General features: G+C 55.5%; 1 protein-coding gene across 3 annotated transcripts in view; it reads right to left on the reverse strand.

Annotated features, from left to right (window-relative positions):
- PDE10A (phosphodiesterase 10A) overlaps nt 1-18967 on the reverse strand; it is a 370412-nt gene that overhangs the window by 22034 nt on the left and 329411 nt on the right. For all 3 annotated transcript variants that reach the window (XM_055137220.1, XM_055137218.1, XM_055137219.1), the window contains 5 exons: nt 10404-10546; nt 8181-8264; nt 6075-6225; nt 4467-4622; nt 296-468 (listed from right to left, as the gene is read on the reverse strand). In XM_055137220.1, coding sequence (XP_054993195.1) covers nt 296-468; nt 4467-4622; nt 6075-6225; nt 8181-8264; nt 10404-10546 — 707 coding nt within the window. The remainder of the gene's footprint in view (nt 1-295; nt 469-4466; nt 4623-6074; nt 6226-8180; nt 8265-10403; nt 10547-18967) is intronic.

The raw sequence follows: 18967 nt of genomic DNA on the forward strand, positions 1-18967 counted from the left end.
GATTCCTGAGTGCAGAGTCAGGAGTAACCCCTGTGCATCACCAGGTGTGACCAAAAAAAAAACAAAAACCCAATCCTGATCCATATTCTGGTCATCCTTACATTGTCAGCAGTTCAAGAAAAATCACGGGTTCTTGATGAAATAGTTAAAGTGCACGTCAGATGAGAAACAGCCGGAATTGAAGCACTTTCTCTTTCAAACATCAATGTCCAGACAGCAGTGTCGCACTCCCCCTTCTCAGACACAGGTGTACTGCAGGTGAGCCCTGGGACCCGGCCCGGGAGCCCGTCCTTACCGGTGAGACTGGTTGTTCAGGTTGAGGGAGCCCGTCTGGTACATCTCTTCCAGCTGCTTCCGGTTCCCGAAGTACAGGGCGAGGTCGGTGGCGATGATGGCTTTGCGGATGATCTCCAGCACCTGCTCGTACTCGCTGGAGCTCAGGCTGGAGAAGATGTTGTGGCCCTCCAGCTGCGGGGACAGCGAGAGTGAGCAGGCGCCCGCACGGCCCGAGGGCCGGCCCACGGCGGCTGGCACACAGAGCTCGGACTCGGGGAGAACAGAAGGACGGTTCGCAGTGACTAGCGGGGTAAGCGGCCAGGGGCATGAGTCTTCTGAAACTGCACCCAAAAGCCCACAACCGAGCCACGAAAATTACAGGCACATCATCGGCCGCTACAAGATTCCACTGACTGGAATAGACGCTGCCTAGTTGGAAAAGCATTTCCAGTGAGTGAAGGGTTAAAACTAACGACTTTATTATCAGTAAGACTGGAAGTTAATGGGCTTAATTAAGTATATCATTATTCCAATGAGTCTATGGAGTAATAACCTTTCTAAGGCCTGGAATGAAATGTTCCATGACCTCCAAGTAAAGCCTGTTCAGGAACGAAGAAGCTGACGGTCAGTGCACGGTCACTGACGCATGAGCTGCGGCCTGTCTCCTGTGGGGGCTTCCGAGAGATGCCCCGCACAGTGACACCCGAAACTGCTAGAATTTGGACCCCATCAGCTCACCATCACCTCTGTACAGGGGGCTCCTACAACCTTTTCACATAATTTTTTTCCGAGATTGTAAGTTGGTGCTCATTAACTGACACCAAAATGGGTTGTGTTTAGTGAAGTAAAAAAAAAAGGGGGGGTTGCCATAGACACCTTCAGTTTGTGTAACTGTCAATTTTACAAATACCTTCATTATTAGTCAATACAGCCTAGGAGAAGTTCATTTTTAATTGTTATCTCTTGCCTTAAGCTAAATGTATTGACTGATGGATGAAACACTAAAAACTTCAAAACATTAAACATCTCTTTTAAAAACTAAATACCTGACGATGCCTTTACTTCTCCTAAGGCTGTGTGCGGACCAGATGCTTTCAGTCGTCAGACGACGCTACGTTTATACCCAACGGTTAATACACACAATTACAAGGGCGGCAAACGGAGTTAGTTCCGGAAAGTAAGTCCTGTCAAGTGACTTTCGGAGAAAACTCCCCACATGCATGATTTCACGTCACGTGGTGAAACTCGGGAGACCGAGATCTCGGTCTGAAACACCAGCAAGACCCTCTCTGACAGGAAGAGAAGCCGATGCTTCTTGCATTTGCCCTTTGAGCAATCCCTATTGATGCCATCTGGTGTGAGGGGCTTTCCGGGCGGGGAAAGGGCCGAAGACTGACACACTCTCGAGCCACACAGGCAGTGCCCGCTCAGTGTTGATGCACCTGGGCACGTCTTCACCCTGGGCCCCCAGTAGACTACGATGTCCAGGGTGAACGACGATTCCTGCATGTCGTCTAAGCTTCGTTAAATCCCTGAACTTGGGCCTTTTCATTTTGGCATGTGGCCCAGAGCACTCGAGCCTGTCCGTGCCGTCTCAAACCTGCAGGACCCCTGCACAAACTCGGGACTCTGAGAGTGCCACGAGCTGATTAGTTTTTGGCTTTTGTTTGGGCCACACCCGGAGATGCTCAGGGGTTCCTCCTGGCTCTGCACTCCTGAGTGCAGTGCCCGGGGCCCCATATGGAATGCCAGGGATGAAACTTGGGTTGGCTGCGTGCCAGACAAACACCTCCCCTTTGTGCTATCGCTCCAGCTCCCTTAAGGGCCATTTTAAAGGCAGTGCTCTTCGTTGGTCTTGTTAACTGTTAATTTGGTTACTTATCAGTATCAGAATAAGTGGGGAAAGTTCAGAGAGGACTTCGGAGTGAAAGGCCCAGCACTCACTGCAGCCTCCCTCTCTCCCCACTGCACAGGGGAATGAATAACAACATACAAAGCAGATCAGGATAATACGGAGCCCCACCCCCGAGAGCAGCCCACTCGCCTCTCGGCATTTCCGCCTGTCGGAAAGAAGATGAGCGAGACTCGCTTCTCGCGGCAGCTCCTGGCCCACCAGCAACTCTGAGAGAGCCATGATAAGACCTCACAGGCCGTCCGGGGGCTCGGGGGCTCCAAGGTCACAGCCTGCAGGGGGACCCCACCGAGGGGATCACGAGGTGCAGGGAGCTGAGCCTCGCTCAGCCATGCGTCAGGCCTGTGCCCTAACCCCTAGACCGTCTCTCTGCCCCCACACCACGGTTTGGGAGATAGAAATTCCCTTCTGCCGCTTGCTGACCACGCACCAAAGGGCTGATTAATGGTCTGGGCACTGCTGCTCCCGCAAAAGGAGAACGAGCAACCCCTGCTTGGGGCCCCTGGAACGGTTTCAGTCCTGACACCTGAAAAGTCCTGAAGTTCCCTTTCCTGGTGAACTGACAGCTGTGACCAGTGTGGCAGGCCGGGCTCAGGGAGCGGGCAGAGGAACCCACGCCGCGCGGCTGGGTGGTGTGCAGAGGCCGTCTCCCGCCCTCCGACTCCGAGTGCGGGGAGGCGCGGCGGGATCCGCCTGTGTGGCACCGCAGACTCGCGGGCAAGGCAGCGTCGCCGTCAGAGCTGCAGGAACTACACTTCGCTCTCAGACAGCAGATGACTTGGAAGAACGCTGTAATTGCCACAGAAATGTTACTGCTATAAAAAGTTAGGAAAATGTCAGGGGACCCCAAGATGTTGGTATAAAAATAGTCGGAACAGATTTTAAATTTAAGACTAATGGAAATTGAGAGTCACCATCCCTAACTGGCCTGTTCCATCAAACTTTGCTTCTGAGTGCTGAAAACAGAATGTCCCGGAATGCGGGAGTGACACACGCCCTGCCCAGCGGGAGCCGTGGTCTCACGGTATAAAGGCACATGCGTGGCGCTGGGTAAGCAAACCATGGGGACCCCGACTTTTGAGCAACAGCTCCTGGCCCCAGCGGTCTCACACACTTCCCAGGATGGGTGCCTGCACCCTGCGTCCCAGGAGATGCAGATACTCCGGTCCCCGGCCTCCCGGGGCACCCACGCCGGAGACCTGCCCTCTGCCCCCAGGCCCATGGTGGGGTGGGGGTGCTGCCGTCACCGGGCTGCCATTCAGAGGAGGGCCACGCTCAGGAACATATCCTGACTCCAGGTGGGAAACCAAAGGTGAGTTAGTTTAGGGGCTCAGGACCCCACTGCCCGGGGTTTCGGGGAGAGTGTCGGCAGCCTGCGTGAGGAGGAGGAGGGGGAGGAGGAGGAAGAGGAGGAGGAGGAGGAGGAGCGTGGTGGGAAGGCCGTGGGAAGCAGGACCCAGACCAGGCAGTGCTCAGGGCTGTTCTGGACACGCTGAGCGACCACAGCCCCGGGCCCGGGGGCGTGCTGGGGCCCCGTGCACCAGCTGAGAGTCGGGGTCACTCCTCACCCCAGGGGGCGACAGGGAAGGGGAGGGCCGACCAACGGAGCTGGGGGGGGTGTCGGGAGGAAGGGCTGAGGGCGCGGGGAAGGCCACGCTGCAGGGCGCCCCGTGCCTCTGGGGAAGGCGCCCCCGCAAACACGCCAGGAAGCAGAGGGCAGGGCAGGCCGCCCGGGCCCCAAGTCTCTAGGCAACAGCACAGGCGTGGGGGCGGGATGTGCCTGGACACGCACCCAGACGCAGAGCAACAGGGCAGACCCCTGCCCGTGGACACGCACCCCTGCCCCGCAGGGCGCTGAGCCTGGGGCCCGGGCGGGCGGGCAGCCCCTGTGCCGAGGCCCCCCACGCCGACGCCAGGCTGAGGCACCCGGAGGCGGAGCGTGCAGGCTGGGCCAGCCCTGGGAGCACTGCCCAGGGAGGCCAGAGAGGAGGGGTGCCCTCCCGGGGCGGGGCCTGGGCTCCCCAGGAGAGGGAACCGGGCCCAGGGCTCACATCGTCCTGTGCCCCTGGCCCCATGCGAGGGTCCAGCTCCACGGGCCGCCATCAAGCCGGACGCACACTGGGCTCGGGGCAGCCTAGGGGACGGGCGTCACGTGTCTGAGGCGGGAAGAGGCGTGTCCACCCCGCGCAGGAACGACTGTGAGCAGAGGAGGGAGCAGCAGGAGCAACAGCCACACGTGTGGAACCTGCGTCCCCGGGCTCGGGAGCGGGCGGCCCACCTGCAGGATGGACACGGTCTGCGAGAAGTGGTGCTGCTCCATGGTGGAGGTGGAGTAGAGCGCGGCCAGTGGGTGGTCGAACTTCTGCAGGTAGCTGTTGCTGAAGCCCCGGTGGTCCAGGTCGTGGCACAGGCAGGCGATGAGCAGGCCCTTGCGCTGCGGGCAGAGACAGGCACACGTGTTCCCGGGCACACGTGTTCCTAAAGCACGCATGTCTCCCGAGCACATGTGTTTCCCAAAGCACACATGTTCCTCAGAGCATGCATGTTCTCCAGCGCACATGTATTCCCAGGAGCACACGTATTCCCCGGAGTACACGTATTCCCAGGAGCACATGTATTCCCCAGAGCACATGTGTTCCCTGGAGCATACATGTTCCTCACAGCACATTTCCTGGAGCATAATTGTTTCCAGGAACACACATGTTCCTAGGAGTACACATGTTCCTAGGAGCATACATATTCCCTGAAGCATACGTGTTCCCAGGAGCACACATGTTCCCCAGAGCACATGTTCCCATCAGCACATGTGATCCCAGAGCACATGTGTTTCCCGGAGCACCCATGTTCCCAGAGCACACGTGTTCCCTGGGGCACCAGCTCTGGCTCCATCGCCCTCCCAGTGGCCTGTGGAGAATCTCAGCGCTCTGTCTCGTCTGTCCTTCAGCTGAGCAGCCAGTCGCCCACTCTGGACTCACCCTGCTGGTGCTCCCCAGATGGCTGAGGGGGCCACGGGCCCCGCCATGTCCCAGGCGCCTGCCGTGTGCTAACCTGACACGCTCTGACTGGCGAGTTTTGTCAAAAGTATTTAGGAATCAAGTCATTTCCCAAGAATCACCTTTGCTGGCATTTCTCTCATAACTAAGTCAAACAGGGTCTTACTGGCTCCAGGGGAGAGCAAACACCTCTCTGCGAGGCACATTCACCACAGCCACGTTGCTGGGGATTAGTGTTAGTCAAAAACATGTGAGTTCAAAACTGTGTGATTCTAAAAAGAGGAGCTCAGTGAGCAACAGTTTTATTGGTCAAAAGTTGCCACTTCTGAGTATCAATCTAACGGCAACTCAGAAACATAAACTCCAGCCTCCCCCACCGGCTGGGCAAAGACGAAGGCGCTGCAGGGGGAACCGGCCCTCCGCGTGGGGTGACCCCGGAAGGGAACGCTCCCGTTATCTGGGGAGGAAGAAGCCCGTCAGCTAAGCCCCTTCTCGCAGTCTCGGGCACAGGAAACCTCAGGCCCTGCGAGGCCGCCAGCTAAGACCCAGGAGGGCCTGAGAGAAACAGGGGGGTGCAGGGAGGGGCTCCTCGGGGGAGACAGGAGGGGGAGGCGGGAGGGGGGCCCGGGCGGCTCCTCAGGGCGGGAGCTGGGGAGGGGCTCAGCGAGGGGCTCCGCGGGCTGAGGCCGGGCGGCAGCAGCTTCTCCCCACTTCTCCGCCCTGAAGGCAGAGGCTGCAGCATCGGTGACGCTGGTCCTGCGGAATCTGAATGACGGCCTGGCTGGGGCGTGTGGCATGAGGCGGTCAACACACACCGGGCCTCCCGGCCCCAGTGTCCCCACCCTCGGGGCCTGAGCCGGCAGGTCGGTGTCAGGGGCGCGGGGCGCACCCACCTCCAGGTCCGTGAAGAGCCCTTTGTTGTTCTGCAGGATGGCGTACATGCAGTGGGCGACCGTCACCGCGTGCTTCCAGTTGTGGTAGGGGACCCGCCGGTAGTTCTTCTTCACGGACATGATGAAGCGGCACAGCTTCTCCAGATCAAAGCTGCGGGCAGGGGACACCCAGGCTGAGGCGTGTCCCTGAGACACCCCGGGCTGAGGCGCGTCTCTGAGACACCCGGCCTGAGGGTCACGTCCGTGAGACACCCTGGGCCGAGGCCCCAAGGACCCAGGCAGTGTTGTGAGGAGCGCTTCCACTGGAGAATCCATCTAAAAGCTCCATGGCACAGTGCTCAGAGAGGACTCGGCCAAGGATCATGTCCAAATCCGATGGCATTGCTCAGACAGTCCCTGGCTGCCGGGACTCACTCAGGTCCCAGCACTGCCCTGACGGGCTTGCGGCAGCGTGCGCAAAGGGAAGGGCTCCCATAGCAGGGCAGCACGGTCTCCGCCCAGCGCGAGGAGACTGAGGGACAGCGTGTGGCCGAGGGGAAGAGCACAGCCCACGTCGGGCCCCCACAGGGTCCTGAGTGCCCAGAGCCCCACCTCTGCGTCCTGCTCCCGACATGAGTGCTCATGGACATGCAAATGCACAACCTGAGGTTTTCCCTACTCAGAAACTCCAGGGCCCGGGGCACAGGCCGCCCTTCAGGGCCCCACTCGGCTCCCTAGGAAGGTCACTGGGCTGCCCCGGACAGGGGCTCAGTCGGGGGGCGGGGAGTGGGGGAGGGCGATGGCGGGCCCCAGGGAGACGCCGGGCCCTGGCCAGCCCTAACCCTCAGCCAGGGAAGGGAGAGGAGTCACTCCCTGCGACCAGCATGGGCCAACGGGCAGCCCACACATGGCCGCAGGCGCATGGGGACCGGGAAGGGGGAGGCTCCGGCAAAGGGCCAGACCTGCCCTCCTACAAACAGACAGTCTCTGTGACCCGACATAAAGACACACGCTCACCCCAGGGCCTTTGTTCCGGGCACTGCATGAGGGAGCCCACGCACGGCATTCGGCAGGGCAGGCCCCGCCCTCAGTAGGCCCACAGCAACCCGCACCTACACGCCCCTACAGGCCCCTACACACCCGCACCTACACGCCCCTACAGGCACCCGCACCTACACACCACTACACACCCGCACCTACATGCCCCTACACACCCGCACCTACACGTCCCTACAGGCCCCCGCACCTACACACCCCTACAGGCCAGGCACCCGCACCTACACACCCCTACAGGCATCCGCACCTACACGCCCCTACACACCCACACCTACATGCCCCTACAGGCACCCACACCTACACACCCCTATAGGCACTCACATCTACACGCCCCTACAGGCACCCGCACCTACACACCCCTATAAGTCCCCACACCTACACGCCCCCACAGGCACCCACACCATCTCTCCCTGACAGGCCCCCGCGCCTACACGCCCCTACACACCAGCACCTACATGCCCCTATAGGCCCCCACACCTACACTCCCCTACAGGCACTTGCACCTACATGCCCCTACACGCCCCTACAGGCTCCTGCACGTACACTCCGCTACAGGCACCTGCACCTTCCCTCCCCGCTCCAGTCACCTGCCCGTCCCTTACTCCTACAGTCCACTGTACCTCCATTTCCCCTACAGTCCCCTCATGTCCACCTGCCCCTGAGCCACTACCTGCATGTCCCCTGCCTATGCTCCATGCCCTAGCGGAGCCAGGACAGCCACACGCCAGCCCCTTGACCCCGTCCCGGAAGCTCTGCCCTCCGTGCAACCAGCTGACCCCTCCTCTGCTTTGCCTTGTTTGGTGGTGGGAGCCCAGCAGTGGTGCCAGAACTCACTCCTGGCTCTGTGCTCGGGGTCATTCTGGGGCGGGTCAGGGGACCAGATCCAGTGCCCGGGACTGAGCCAGGTCAGATGAGCTCAGGCAAGTGCCGGAACCCCAGACCGTCTCTCCAGTCCCGAGCCCCCTCTCAGACCAGAAAGCGCGGCGTTGCGGCCTGTTCCGAGGGAACGGGAGGGGGCCACGTGGCGGGGAGGCGGCCACACCCCTCGGGGCCCGGAGTCTGGGTGCCTACCAGGACTGCCCGCAGGACCGGTGCACCATGTAGACGAAGATGCCAGGCCACATGTTCTCAAAGGGACCGATGTCGAAGTGGAAGCTGCGATCAGAGAGACACAGTTCTCGTCAGAGCTCGCGCGGAAACAGTGTCGTGCAAGCAGTGCATCCGCACCTCACTGTCCGCCAGAACATCTCGGAGTCAGTGGGCTTGTGGGCGCGTCTCCGTCCCTGCCCCGGGCTCAGCCCGCCCCCGCACAGAGGGGACGCCCGCGTCTAAGCTGAGACAGTTTTCTGTCAAACCATCTGCGAGAGAGGGGTCCGTAGTGACGGCAACACAATGAAAGAGTATTTAAAAAAATCATGCATGTTATACTTGCACATTATACATGCAACTCACTGATAAGGCCTGCGAACTTTATCAGGAGTAGTTTTGGCTTTTTAACACTGCACTGAGTTGTCTGTCTGATGGATCCTGAATTACATGCACACGTGATAAAAATACGTCAGGAATCTAAGGCCACTGGGCACCAGCAGTTTCACACAGAAGTACTTTAAAAATATTTATTCTACCTAAATCCGGAATATTTTTTTAAATATAAACACCCAGTCCCCCTGAGCTGTCACTGGCTGGCCGCGCGACTCCCTGGCGGGGAACGAGAGAGTGACCGCGGGAGCTGCTTCCCTTCGGCCACCAGCTCTCTGACAGGATGCGTGAGTGGCCGGCATGTCCACCCTCCAGGACTCCGCGGTGTGGCCGGGCGTCCTGCAAGCGTGGGGCTCGAGGTTCCCGGAGCCAGCTCTGACCCCACGGGCCCAGGGTCTGCCCCTGCTCCAGACGCCATGCCCAAGCCCAGCGGCCCTGACCACCGTGCTGCAAACCCGGGAGTGGAGAGCTCGGGGGGCCCGGGGAGCCTCCCTCTCTGGGGCCGGCCACTGCCGACGGTTCTGGACGGTTCTGCCGGGAGTCGCCAGCTGGAGGGACGCTCAGGCCAGGCGGGGGAGGGCTCTGCTCCCCCTCCCGGGTGCGCCACCCTCTCCCCGTAGGCTTCTGGAAGGAAGGCCCCTTACACGAGCCTGATGGCCACGGGTACGGCCTCGGCCCTGTTCCTGCCCTCCCGGGTGGGCGGCCGTGCGGCTGCATCCTGGTGGTCAGCCCCACCCGCTCACTAGCACAGCTGCAGGAGTGGCCGGGAGAAGCCAATCAGAAATAACGGGCATGGGGCCGGAGCGATAGCACAGCGGGTAGGGCGTTTGCCTTGCATGCGGCCGACCCGGGTTCAATCCCCGGCATCCCATATGGTCCCCCAAGCACAGCCAGGACTGATTCCTGAGTGCAACGCCAGGAGTAACCCCTGAGCATCGCTGGGTGTGACCCAAAAAGCAAAAAAAAAAAAAAAAAAAGAGGAAAAAAAAAACAGAGATAACGGGCGAAGCCCCTCGCTACTCAGGTCACTGGGACACCGCCAGGGTGTCGTGCCAGGGGCCTGCGAGAGACCCCAGGCCTGCTCCTGTGAGAGCTGACCACACCCCTTCCTGGGGCACAGGACAGATTTATAAGAGTTCACGTGAGCAAAACCCGACTGGAGTAAGGCAGAGGCAGGGCGGAGGTGGTTAGGAGCTCCGAGTGCCTGAAGGGGCAGGGGGCCCCCCCGCGTGCCTGAAGGGGTGGGAGCCCCCCTGCGTGCCTAAAGGGGCGGGGGGCCCCCGGCTAGTCACTGCTGGCCGTGGGCGAGGAAGCCCAGGCAGAGGGAGGGCTTTGTCCCTGATGGAGTCTGAGGGCGTCTGTCCGACGCCTTGTCTCACTCCATGTGGCCAGTTCGTCACGAGAGCAATCTCAGCGCTGGGGGGAAGACTGTCCCTGCACCCTTCAGGGTGCTGCTCGTGCTTATTAGGGACCACAGATCCCGCCGGTGCCGCACCCGAGACCATAGTGGGGTTGCGGGGCCAGGGAGCCCAGAGGAGGCTGGAGGCACCTGCAGGGAGCCCCCCACTCTGGGAACTCGCGTTTCTCTGACACGGAGCCTCGGAGAGCTGCAGGGAAACGGTTCTGAGCCCCCTGCAGGGTGCCGGGACAGTGAGGCGGGATTCGGGGGGGAGCGGGGGGGGGGGGCCGGGTGTTTCTCCCACGCTCCAGTATGACGGGAAGCGCCTCAGGGCGGAGGGCAGGACTGTGCCGAGTGCAGGGCCCGGCTCACGCGACTCTCCCCCGCCTCCCGGAACGGGCGGCCGCGGTACTCACAGCTCGATGTCCTTGCAGAGCTGATGGGGGAGGCTGAAGCGCATCAGGCCCTGCCACTCCTCGGCCGTGCAGATGCTGTGGTAGGACAGCTTCTCCATGGTCACCCGGTAGATGCACTCCGAGTGCCGGATTCGGTGGTACATCTGCACAGACCAGCGGCAGAGACACGTTACGAGGGAGTGGGTGGCTTCCTCGCTGAGGTGCTGGGCTTGGGGTCACACCTGCTGGCGCTCAGGGCTCAGGGGTCACTCCCTAGCTGTGGGCACGGCGGGGGGACCAACCTGAGCGGTGCTGCTGGGGGGTCACACTTAGATCTCAGTCAAGCGAAGCATGTGCTCTGCCCTCTGAGCATCCCACCACCCCGAGGGAAATGTTTAGAGCAGAGTAATTACATTTCAGATTTGGGGATAAGCGTCAGAACCGTAATTAAAACTGTTACTATCCATCAACTCTGATTCCATTTCCACATACACTGGAGAGTCCCAATCTCGTGGCTGGGAAGACACAGAGCTGTGCTTCAGAGACACGTGTCTATTTAAACGGCTTACTACACACAGTTGTGTTCTGGAGACAGAAGTCTACTTCAAGGGCGTGTCACACACGGCTGTGCTTGAGAGATAGATGTCCATTTTAAAGGACTTATTCAGTCTCAGCAAAGGTCACTTCCCCAGACAGTATCTTCGGGGAGCGAGATCGCGTGGCATTTGTCTGATACCACCTTATTCTTGGAATCCCCATCAGAGTGGTGCGAGGGAAAGGCTGTTGTCTACAAGCCACCAAGTCTCTGGTATTTGGTGAAGGCAGCCTGAACAGACCGAGACAGGGGCTAAGTGGACCAAGAGCTCCACCGTGGAATACTATGCAGCAAGAAGGAATGATGAAATCATGTAGTTCCCTGCAACGTGGATGGAACTGAGAGAGGGCATGTTGAATGAGGTCGCCGGAAGGAGGACAAACACAAGACATCTCACTTATGTGTGATATTCAGAATAATCGGACAGGCAATGCTGTGGTTTAAGGGGCGGGGGAGTCGGGGTCACGGCCAGAGTATAGGGAGGAGGAGGAAGGAAGAGGAGGGGGAGGAGAGGCAGATGATGAGGAGCGCCAGGGCCGGGCCAGGGGGACTCAGGTCCATCAGGGGTGTTAAGGAACGAGAGAGGAAAATATCCAGCCCACACTGAAGTCGCGAGACCCGAACGCTAACCACGGAACCCCAAAGGGGCCCGTGAAGACAGCAGACGGGGGCTCAGACGCTTGGGGGAGAGAAGCTGAGGACACTGGGGGGAAAGGGCATCCACCACTGGTCTAAAGCCCTCAGGAACTCTGTGAGTCACAGTGCTCCCGTAAAATGGAATCCCCCGAGAGAGCTCAGAAGTCCATTTCCTGTCTCCTGAACACGCAGCTTCACTGAGTGGCCACAAAGCACAGACTCCGCATCTCTACACATGAAACGTCCCGACTGGATGTCCAGTGGCAAAGTAGTTTCATTCCTTTTACCAAGCTTTTGTTTTATTAAAGCACCGTGAATTATAACGTTATTTACAGTTGGTTTTTTTTTTTTTGACATTATAAAGGGTTTTTTTCCCTTTCTGTTACAGAAACAAATTTTTGGAGGCAACAAGTAGAAAAGTATAACAGATTTTCTTTGGAATTTATGAGAAGGGTGTGTGTGGGAGAGGGAGGGAGAGAGGGCGGGGGGGGCAGAGAGAGAGAGAGACAGACAGATAGATAGAGACACAGAACGACAGAGAGAGACAGAGAGAACGCAGGTTTCTCCAAAGGTGGAGAGATCCCCAGTACAACCCACATTCAAGGATGAAGATATGAGAGTAAACATTTCAAGAGCGCGACATAACTTTACTGTACAAGTCTATTGTTTCTAAGAGTTTCTCGGTAGAGGCTTTGGGATTCTCTAGATACAGTATCATATCACCTGTGAATAGTGAGAGTTTGATACAATAGACTTGTACAGTAAAGTCGCAGGCTATAAAATCAATACCTGAAAGTCCATGACCTTCCTATATGCAAATAATCAGACAAAGAAAAGCGACATGAAAAAAGCAATCCCATTCACAATTGTGCCCCAGAAAATCAAGTACCTCGGAATCAGCTTAACTAAGGAAGTAATGAACTTCTACAAAGAAAACTATAAAACACTACTCCATGAAATAAAAGAGGACATGAGGAAATGGAAACATATCCCCTGCACATAGATAGGGAGAATCAACACTGTCAAAATGGCAATACTCCCCAAAGCATTATACAGATTCAATGTGATCCCTATAAGGATACCCATGACATTCTTCAAAGAAATGGATCAAGCAATCCTGAAATTCATATGGAACATAAACGCCCATGAATAAATGCATATAGAACATAAAGCAATTCTTTGGAAAAAGACGATGGGAGGCATCACCCTCCCCAACCTTAAACTTTACTACAAAGAGGTGACAATTAAAACAGCATGGTACTGGGAAAAAAAGGCAGAGCCGCAGATCAATGGAACAGGATGGAATGTCCCTACGCACAACCCCAAATGTATGATCATCTAATCTTTGATAAGGGAGCAAGAAATGTGAAGTGGAGCAAGGAAAGCCTTTTTAACAAATGGTGCTGGCATAAGTGGACAACCACATGCAAAAGAATGGGCTTAGACCTCGACCTAACACCATGCACAAAAGTCAGATCAAAATGAATTATAGACCTCAACATCAGACCACAACCCATAAGTTACTCTGAAGACAAGGTCGGCAAAACCCTTCATGATATTGAAGCTAAAGGCATCTTCAAAGATGACATGCAAGTGATCAACCAAGTGGAAACAGTGCTAAACAAATGGGACTATATTAAACTAAGAATCTTCTGCACCGCAAAAGATACAGTGACCAGAATACAAAGATAATCTACTGAATGGGAAAGGATATTCACCCAATACCTATCAGATAAGGAGTTGATATCAAGGATATATAAGGCACTGGTTGAACTCTACAAGAAGAAAACATCCAACCCCATCAGAAAATGGGGCAATGAAATGAAAAGAAACTTTCTCAAGGAAGAAATCAGAATGGCCAAAAGGCACATGAAAAAATGCTCTTCGTCACTAATCATCAGGGAGATGCAGATCAAAACAACTATTAGATACCACCTCACACCACAGAGACTGGCACACATCCAGAAGAACAAAAGCAACCACTGTTGGAGAGGATGTGGGGAGAAAGGGACCCTTCTACACTGCTGGTGGGAATGCCGACTGGTTCAGCCCTTTTGGAAAATAATATGGACGATTCTCAAAAAATTAGAAATTGAGCTCCCATTTGACCCAGCAATACCACTTCTGGGAATATATCTCGGAGAGGCAAAAAAGTATAGTCGAAATGACATCTGCACTCGAATGTTCATTGCAGCTCTATTTACAATAGCCAGAATCTGGAAAAAAACCCGACCGCCCGAGAACAGATGACTGATTAAAGAAACTTTAATACATCTACACAGTGGAATGCTATGCAGCTGTTAGAAAAGATGAAGTCATGACCTTTGCATATAAGTGGATCAATACGGAAAGTATCATGTTAAGTGAAAACAGACATAGAAAGATTACACTCATCTGTGGAATATAAAACAACAGAATGGGAGACTAACACCCAAGAATAGTAGAAACAAGTACCAGGAGGTTGGCTCCATGGCTTGGAAGCCGGCCGCACATGCTGGGGTAAAAGGCAGCTCGGATAGAGAAGGGAGCACCAAGTAAAGTGTGGTTGGAGGGCCCGCTGGGGATGGGAGATGCAAGCTGAAAGTAGACTAGAGACTGAATGTGATGGCCACTCAATACCCCTATTGCAAACCACAACACCCAAAAGGAGAGAACAAAAGGGAATGCCCTGCGACAGAGGCGGGGTGGGGGAGGATGGGGAGGGGGGTGGGAGGGACACCGGGATCATCGGTGGTGGAGAACGGGCACTGGTGGAGGGATGGGTACTCGAGCCTGTATGACTGAAACGCAAGCACGAAAATACATAAATCTGTAACTGTACCCTCAAGGTGATTCACTAATACAAAAATAATAATTTTTTTTTTAAAAAGAGTGAGACAAAGTCACCTGTGCTCAGGCCCACGGGCAGTGTGTGGCTCGCCTCCTCCAGGGAGCCCTCGAGGTGCACTGCTAAGTGGGGACCCTTTAGTGAGCGGAAACACATCTGTCCATGTGTGGATGACAGCACAGACGCACACTGCACTAGCACAGCATTTCATTATGACGCACAAACTCAGACGTTCAAAAATGGAAGTGTTAAAAATAAGATTTCAAATATCTTATTACTGAGAGTGGCTTTTTGTTCCTAAGTATTACAAGCGCGGCTTTGAAAACGAAGACACTAAAATGTCCTGTATTTTATTAACCACAGTCTTCCCTTCAGTGCTCGGGAGCCGGGAGCACCACCGAGTGGTTCCGTCTATTTATTTCAACATTTATGCTTCCAGAGAGGCTGTTTCTGAGAGGCAGGACAAGCAGTGTTCAAATCCAGACGAATGAAGGCAGCACCAGCTGTTTCAAACATTTAAATAAGATAGTCTTGGTCCCTAACCACTAATATTTTGGGCTAAAATTCTAACTTATTTCTATTCTCCCTCGTGTCAATCACTGAATCCTACAAGCCAACCAGATGCACCTTCTACACCGTCAAACGGCTCCACAGCCATCAAAGCCAAAGGCGCAAGGCCGAGACAGCGCGCTGAGTAGGACGCTTACCTCCCACACAGCCCAGCCAGTTCCAGTCCCAGCACAGGTCCAAACCAACACCCCCCCCCCCCCCGGCCCCAAGATTCAATCAAAGTCATCACCAGAGGGACTCTTGTCAGTTCAATGTCGCCTCGTAAAATAAATCATAAAAAATATTGTACTTTTAAGAATACAGAGGGCTGGAGCAATAGCACAGTGGGGAGGGCTTTTGCCTTGCACGTGGCTGACCTGGATTTGATTCCCAGCATCCCATGTGGTCCCCGAGCACTGCCAGGAGTAATTCCTGAGTGCAGAGCCAGGAGGAACCCCTGAGCATTGCCGGGTGTGACCCAAAAAGAAAAAAAATTAAAAATATATAGAAGGGAATAGATAGAAGAGCAGAAGGGAAAGAAGGATCAAAGCGGTGGCTTCACACCTCTGCATAAAAAGGTGTGACCCGAGTTTCCTGATGAAAAGACCAGGACGGTGGGAACGAGTAAAGAACCAAGACGTGATGAATCTCACTCTAAATATGACCCTGGGGGAAAGGACTGAGCACTGTGGCCAGAGGCAGGACAGGAGGGCGCGTGTGTTCCGATCAGACTCGGGGAGGGAGAGGACGTCCTCTCGGGAAGGGGCAGCTGGACGGGCCAGACCAGTCCTCACACTGACCGGTGGCCACCAAGGGCACCGAGGCGAGCGGCCCACACGCGAGGACAATGCAGTGCCTGTCTTCATTGGCTCTGTCCTTCCCGTGCACCAAGGTAAAGCACCACGCTGGGAATGGGCCATCGGTAAACCTGGACCCCAGGCTACAAAGCCTGCAGCAATGAGAAGCACGGGGGGACCCCCTGTGCCTGCGCTGGGAATACGCCCCCTGGAGCGATGCCGGCACCGTGATGCGGGGAGGAGCACCAGCACGGACGGAAAACTGCTCCGGGAAGAGGCTGTCAGGGACACGGAGAATCAAACAAGACGGCCCACTGGGCAGAAACATCTGCAAATATCCTACCTGAAGATCCACTCTCACCGAGGGTGTAGACAGAGCTGCCCACACCTGGTGATGCAAAAATGGTCCAAACATAACCCAGAGGAGACCTGGGAAGACACAGAGATGGCGAAGGGGGAGGAAGCGGGACAGACCGCAGGGGCTGGGCTGCCCACGGGCGTGTCCACTCTGCACCTCACTAAAGGTCAGCTGAGCCCAGCAAGGCCCACCCAGTGCTGCCCCAGGGAGCTGAGAGGGGACCACACAGAGACTGACACAGCGACGCCCCCCGCCTCTGGGCGAGCAGCCCCCGACGAAACCCACCCGGACGCCCACCGACAGGCAGCCCGCAGTCTGGGCGACCACGGGTCCGACTTCTACACCACGGCAAGAGTGGACTGTCTGTGCATGGGCACAGGAAGACAGTTAATGCCATGCTTTTGTAACTTGTGAGTTAATGGACTCTGAATGATATTTACCTCCTGGACATCTGTTCTCTCGACTTAAGCCTCAGTTTCCCTAACTTCCTACCACCCCAAAAGCAGGGTCCCAACAAGGGATTGAATGAACCCAGGGCAAGCTGTGAGCTATGTGCTACCCTGGCATCGAGATGGGCCTGGCCAGAGTGCCTAATGCTTAACTATAAGTTAAGAGCTTGGTCATGGACAGATGCTGTCATGATCCAAAAAGTGATAACTAGATTTGGACCCTTCGAGGGTTAGGAATGATTAATCTGGCCTGAGCACTGTAGTCTGAGTCTGTGGCAAGATGTTTCCAGGAGAGCTGCCCTAGAAGCCTCAATGTATCTCTTACTGTGTCCATACAAAATAACTAAAGGAGAAAAACACCTTAAGAGGTACTTTGCCCCCTGGTCGTCAGGAAGGGCTTCCTTATGTTGCTTTTGCTTCCAGACCAGGTGGAACTTCCAGACCAGGTGGGCCCAGAGGGCTAGGTGGACAGATATAAGTCGGGGCAGAAAGATAAGAGTCCGAGTCAGAATCCAGAGGTCAGAATCAAGGGGAGTCAGATCGAGAGAGGAGAGGGCGGGCCGAGGCTGTGAGACATAGCGCGGAGAGATGAGCAGGGATCGAGGATGAGGGGCAAGGAAGGAAGAATGCGTGAGATGGGAGAGACGAGAGACTGAATAAACTGCAACTAATCAGCAACCAGCCTGGTCCTCGTTCTTTCTTCGCCTGCCCATCGCCTACAGCCATCCCGATCCTGTCCATACACAACGGCTTGAGAGCACCGAACACAGGTGGTGAGAGAGAGACGCTCGGAGAACCTGTAAGCACATACCCTTCAGCGGGCATGTTCTTTACACTCCATGACCTATATTACAGATTCACCACCAGGATCTCACCATTCTACAAGGAAGTGATCATAGATGTAAAGAGAGGGGTGCAAGAGGGCAACACCATTGCACCAAAACTCTTCAGTACCACCCTCGAGAACATCATGCGACAACTGGAATGGGAAGGAATGGGAGTGAAGACAGATGGTTGGCAATTACACCACCTCCGCTTCGCTGATGACATCGTTCTCATAACACCAAACATTAGCCAAGCGGCACAAATGCTGGCTGACTTCGACCTCAAGTGTGGAAAGGTCGGATTGCAGCTGAATCTCAACAAGACGATGTTCATGAAAAACGAACTGTTCCCTGAAGCTCCATTTGCTCTCAATGGAATGAACATATCCGAATGCAGCAGCTACGTGTACCTGGGGTTGAGAAATCAACATGAGGAACGATTTGGTGCCAGAACTGCGCAGGAGGAAGAGAGCAGTGTGGAACGCATTCAAGAGTGTTGAAGTTGTTAAGAGGATGAAGAACCTCCAGCTCCAGGCACATCTTTTCGACTCCACTGTTCTTCCTGCACTAACATATGCCTCAGAGACCTGGGCCCTACGCAAACAGGATGAGAACTCTATTTGGGTATCCCAAAGAGGAATTGAAAGTGCTATGCTTGGAGTATCACGTTTCACTCAAGTGAGAGAAGGAATCCGAAGTTCCAACCTCCATCAACGATCAAGAATCAGGGACGCTGCCGCCTTTGCCAAGGCGTCAAAAATCATATGGGCTGGACACGTAATGCAATTTGGAGATGACCACTGGACTAGAGCTGTTACTGACTGGATTCAACAGGATGTCAAAAGACCACATGGCCGCCCACCTACAAGATGGTCAGTCTTCTTCATCAAGACCCTGAAGGAACGGTTTGAGGCTCTCTGTGTTCCTGGAGTGAGCAGACGCCATCGGGCTACAGTAGCACGTGACAGGGACGAATGGAGACATTACCGGCACCCGCTCGAGCTAATCGATGAGCAGCGGGACGACGGGTAAAGTAGGTGATTGACGGTTGAGTTTTAGACATATCATATTTCAACACCAACCCCACCACCAGGGTCAACTTCCCTCCACCAGTGTCCCCAGATCCCCTCCCCCCCCCACCCCTGCCCATCCCCACCTGCCAACTTGACAGGCACATTACAGAGTTCCAGTGGCTGCAGCTTCGAGCTAGCTCTGTTGAGTCTGTGTTTGGGTCTCTGGCTGTACCCCTCAAATCACCAGGACAACTGAAGCCCGGGGCCTGTTCACGCGTCACTTCCTGTTCTCTTCTCTCCCTTGATTTCTTTCCTTCTCTGTCCTTCTCCTTTCTAAATACAAGGGTCGGGGGTTGGGGCATCCCTCTTTTGCTACAGTACATTTCCTCACCAGTATTCTGCACACCGCAGAAAAGTGAGATCATCCTGTGTTCGTCTTTCTCCTTCTGGATTACTTCACTCCATATGATACCTACCCCAGGACAGCTAAACTCTCTCTCAAAAGGACACATGCACACCAATAACTCATTGCTGCAT

Source organism: Sorex araneus, chromosome 4 (genome assembly GCF_027595985.1).
Source record: "Sorex araneus isolate mSorAra2 chromosome 4, mSorAra2.pri, whole genome shotgun sequence".
NCBI lineage: Eukaryota > Metazoa > Chordata > Mammalia > Eulipotyphla > Soricidae > Sorex > Sorex araneus.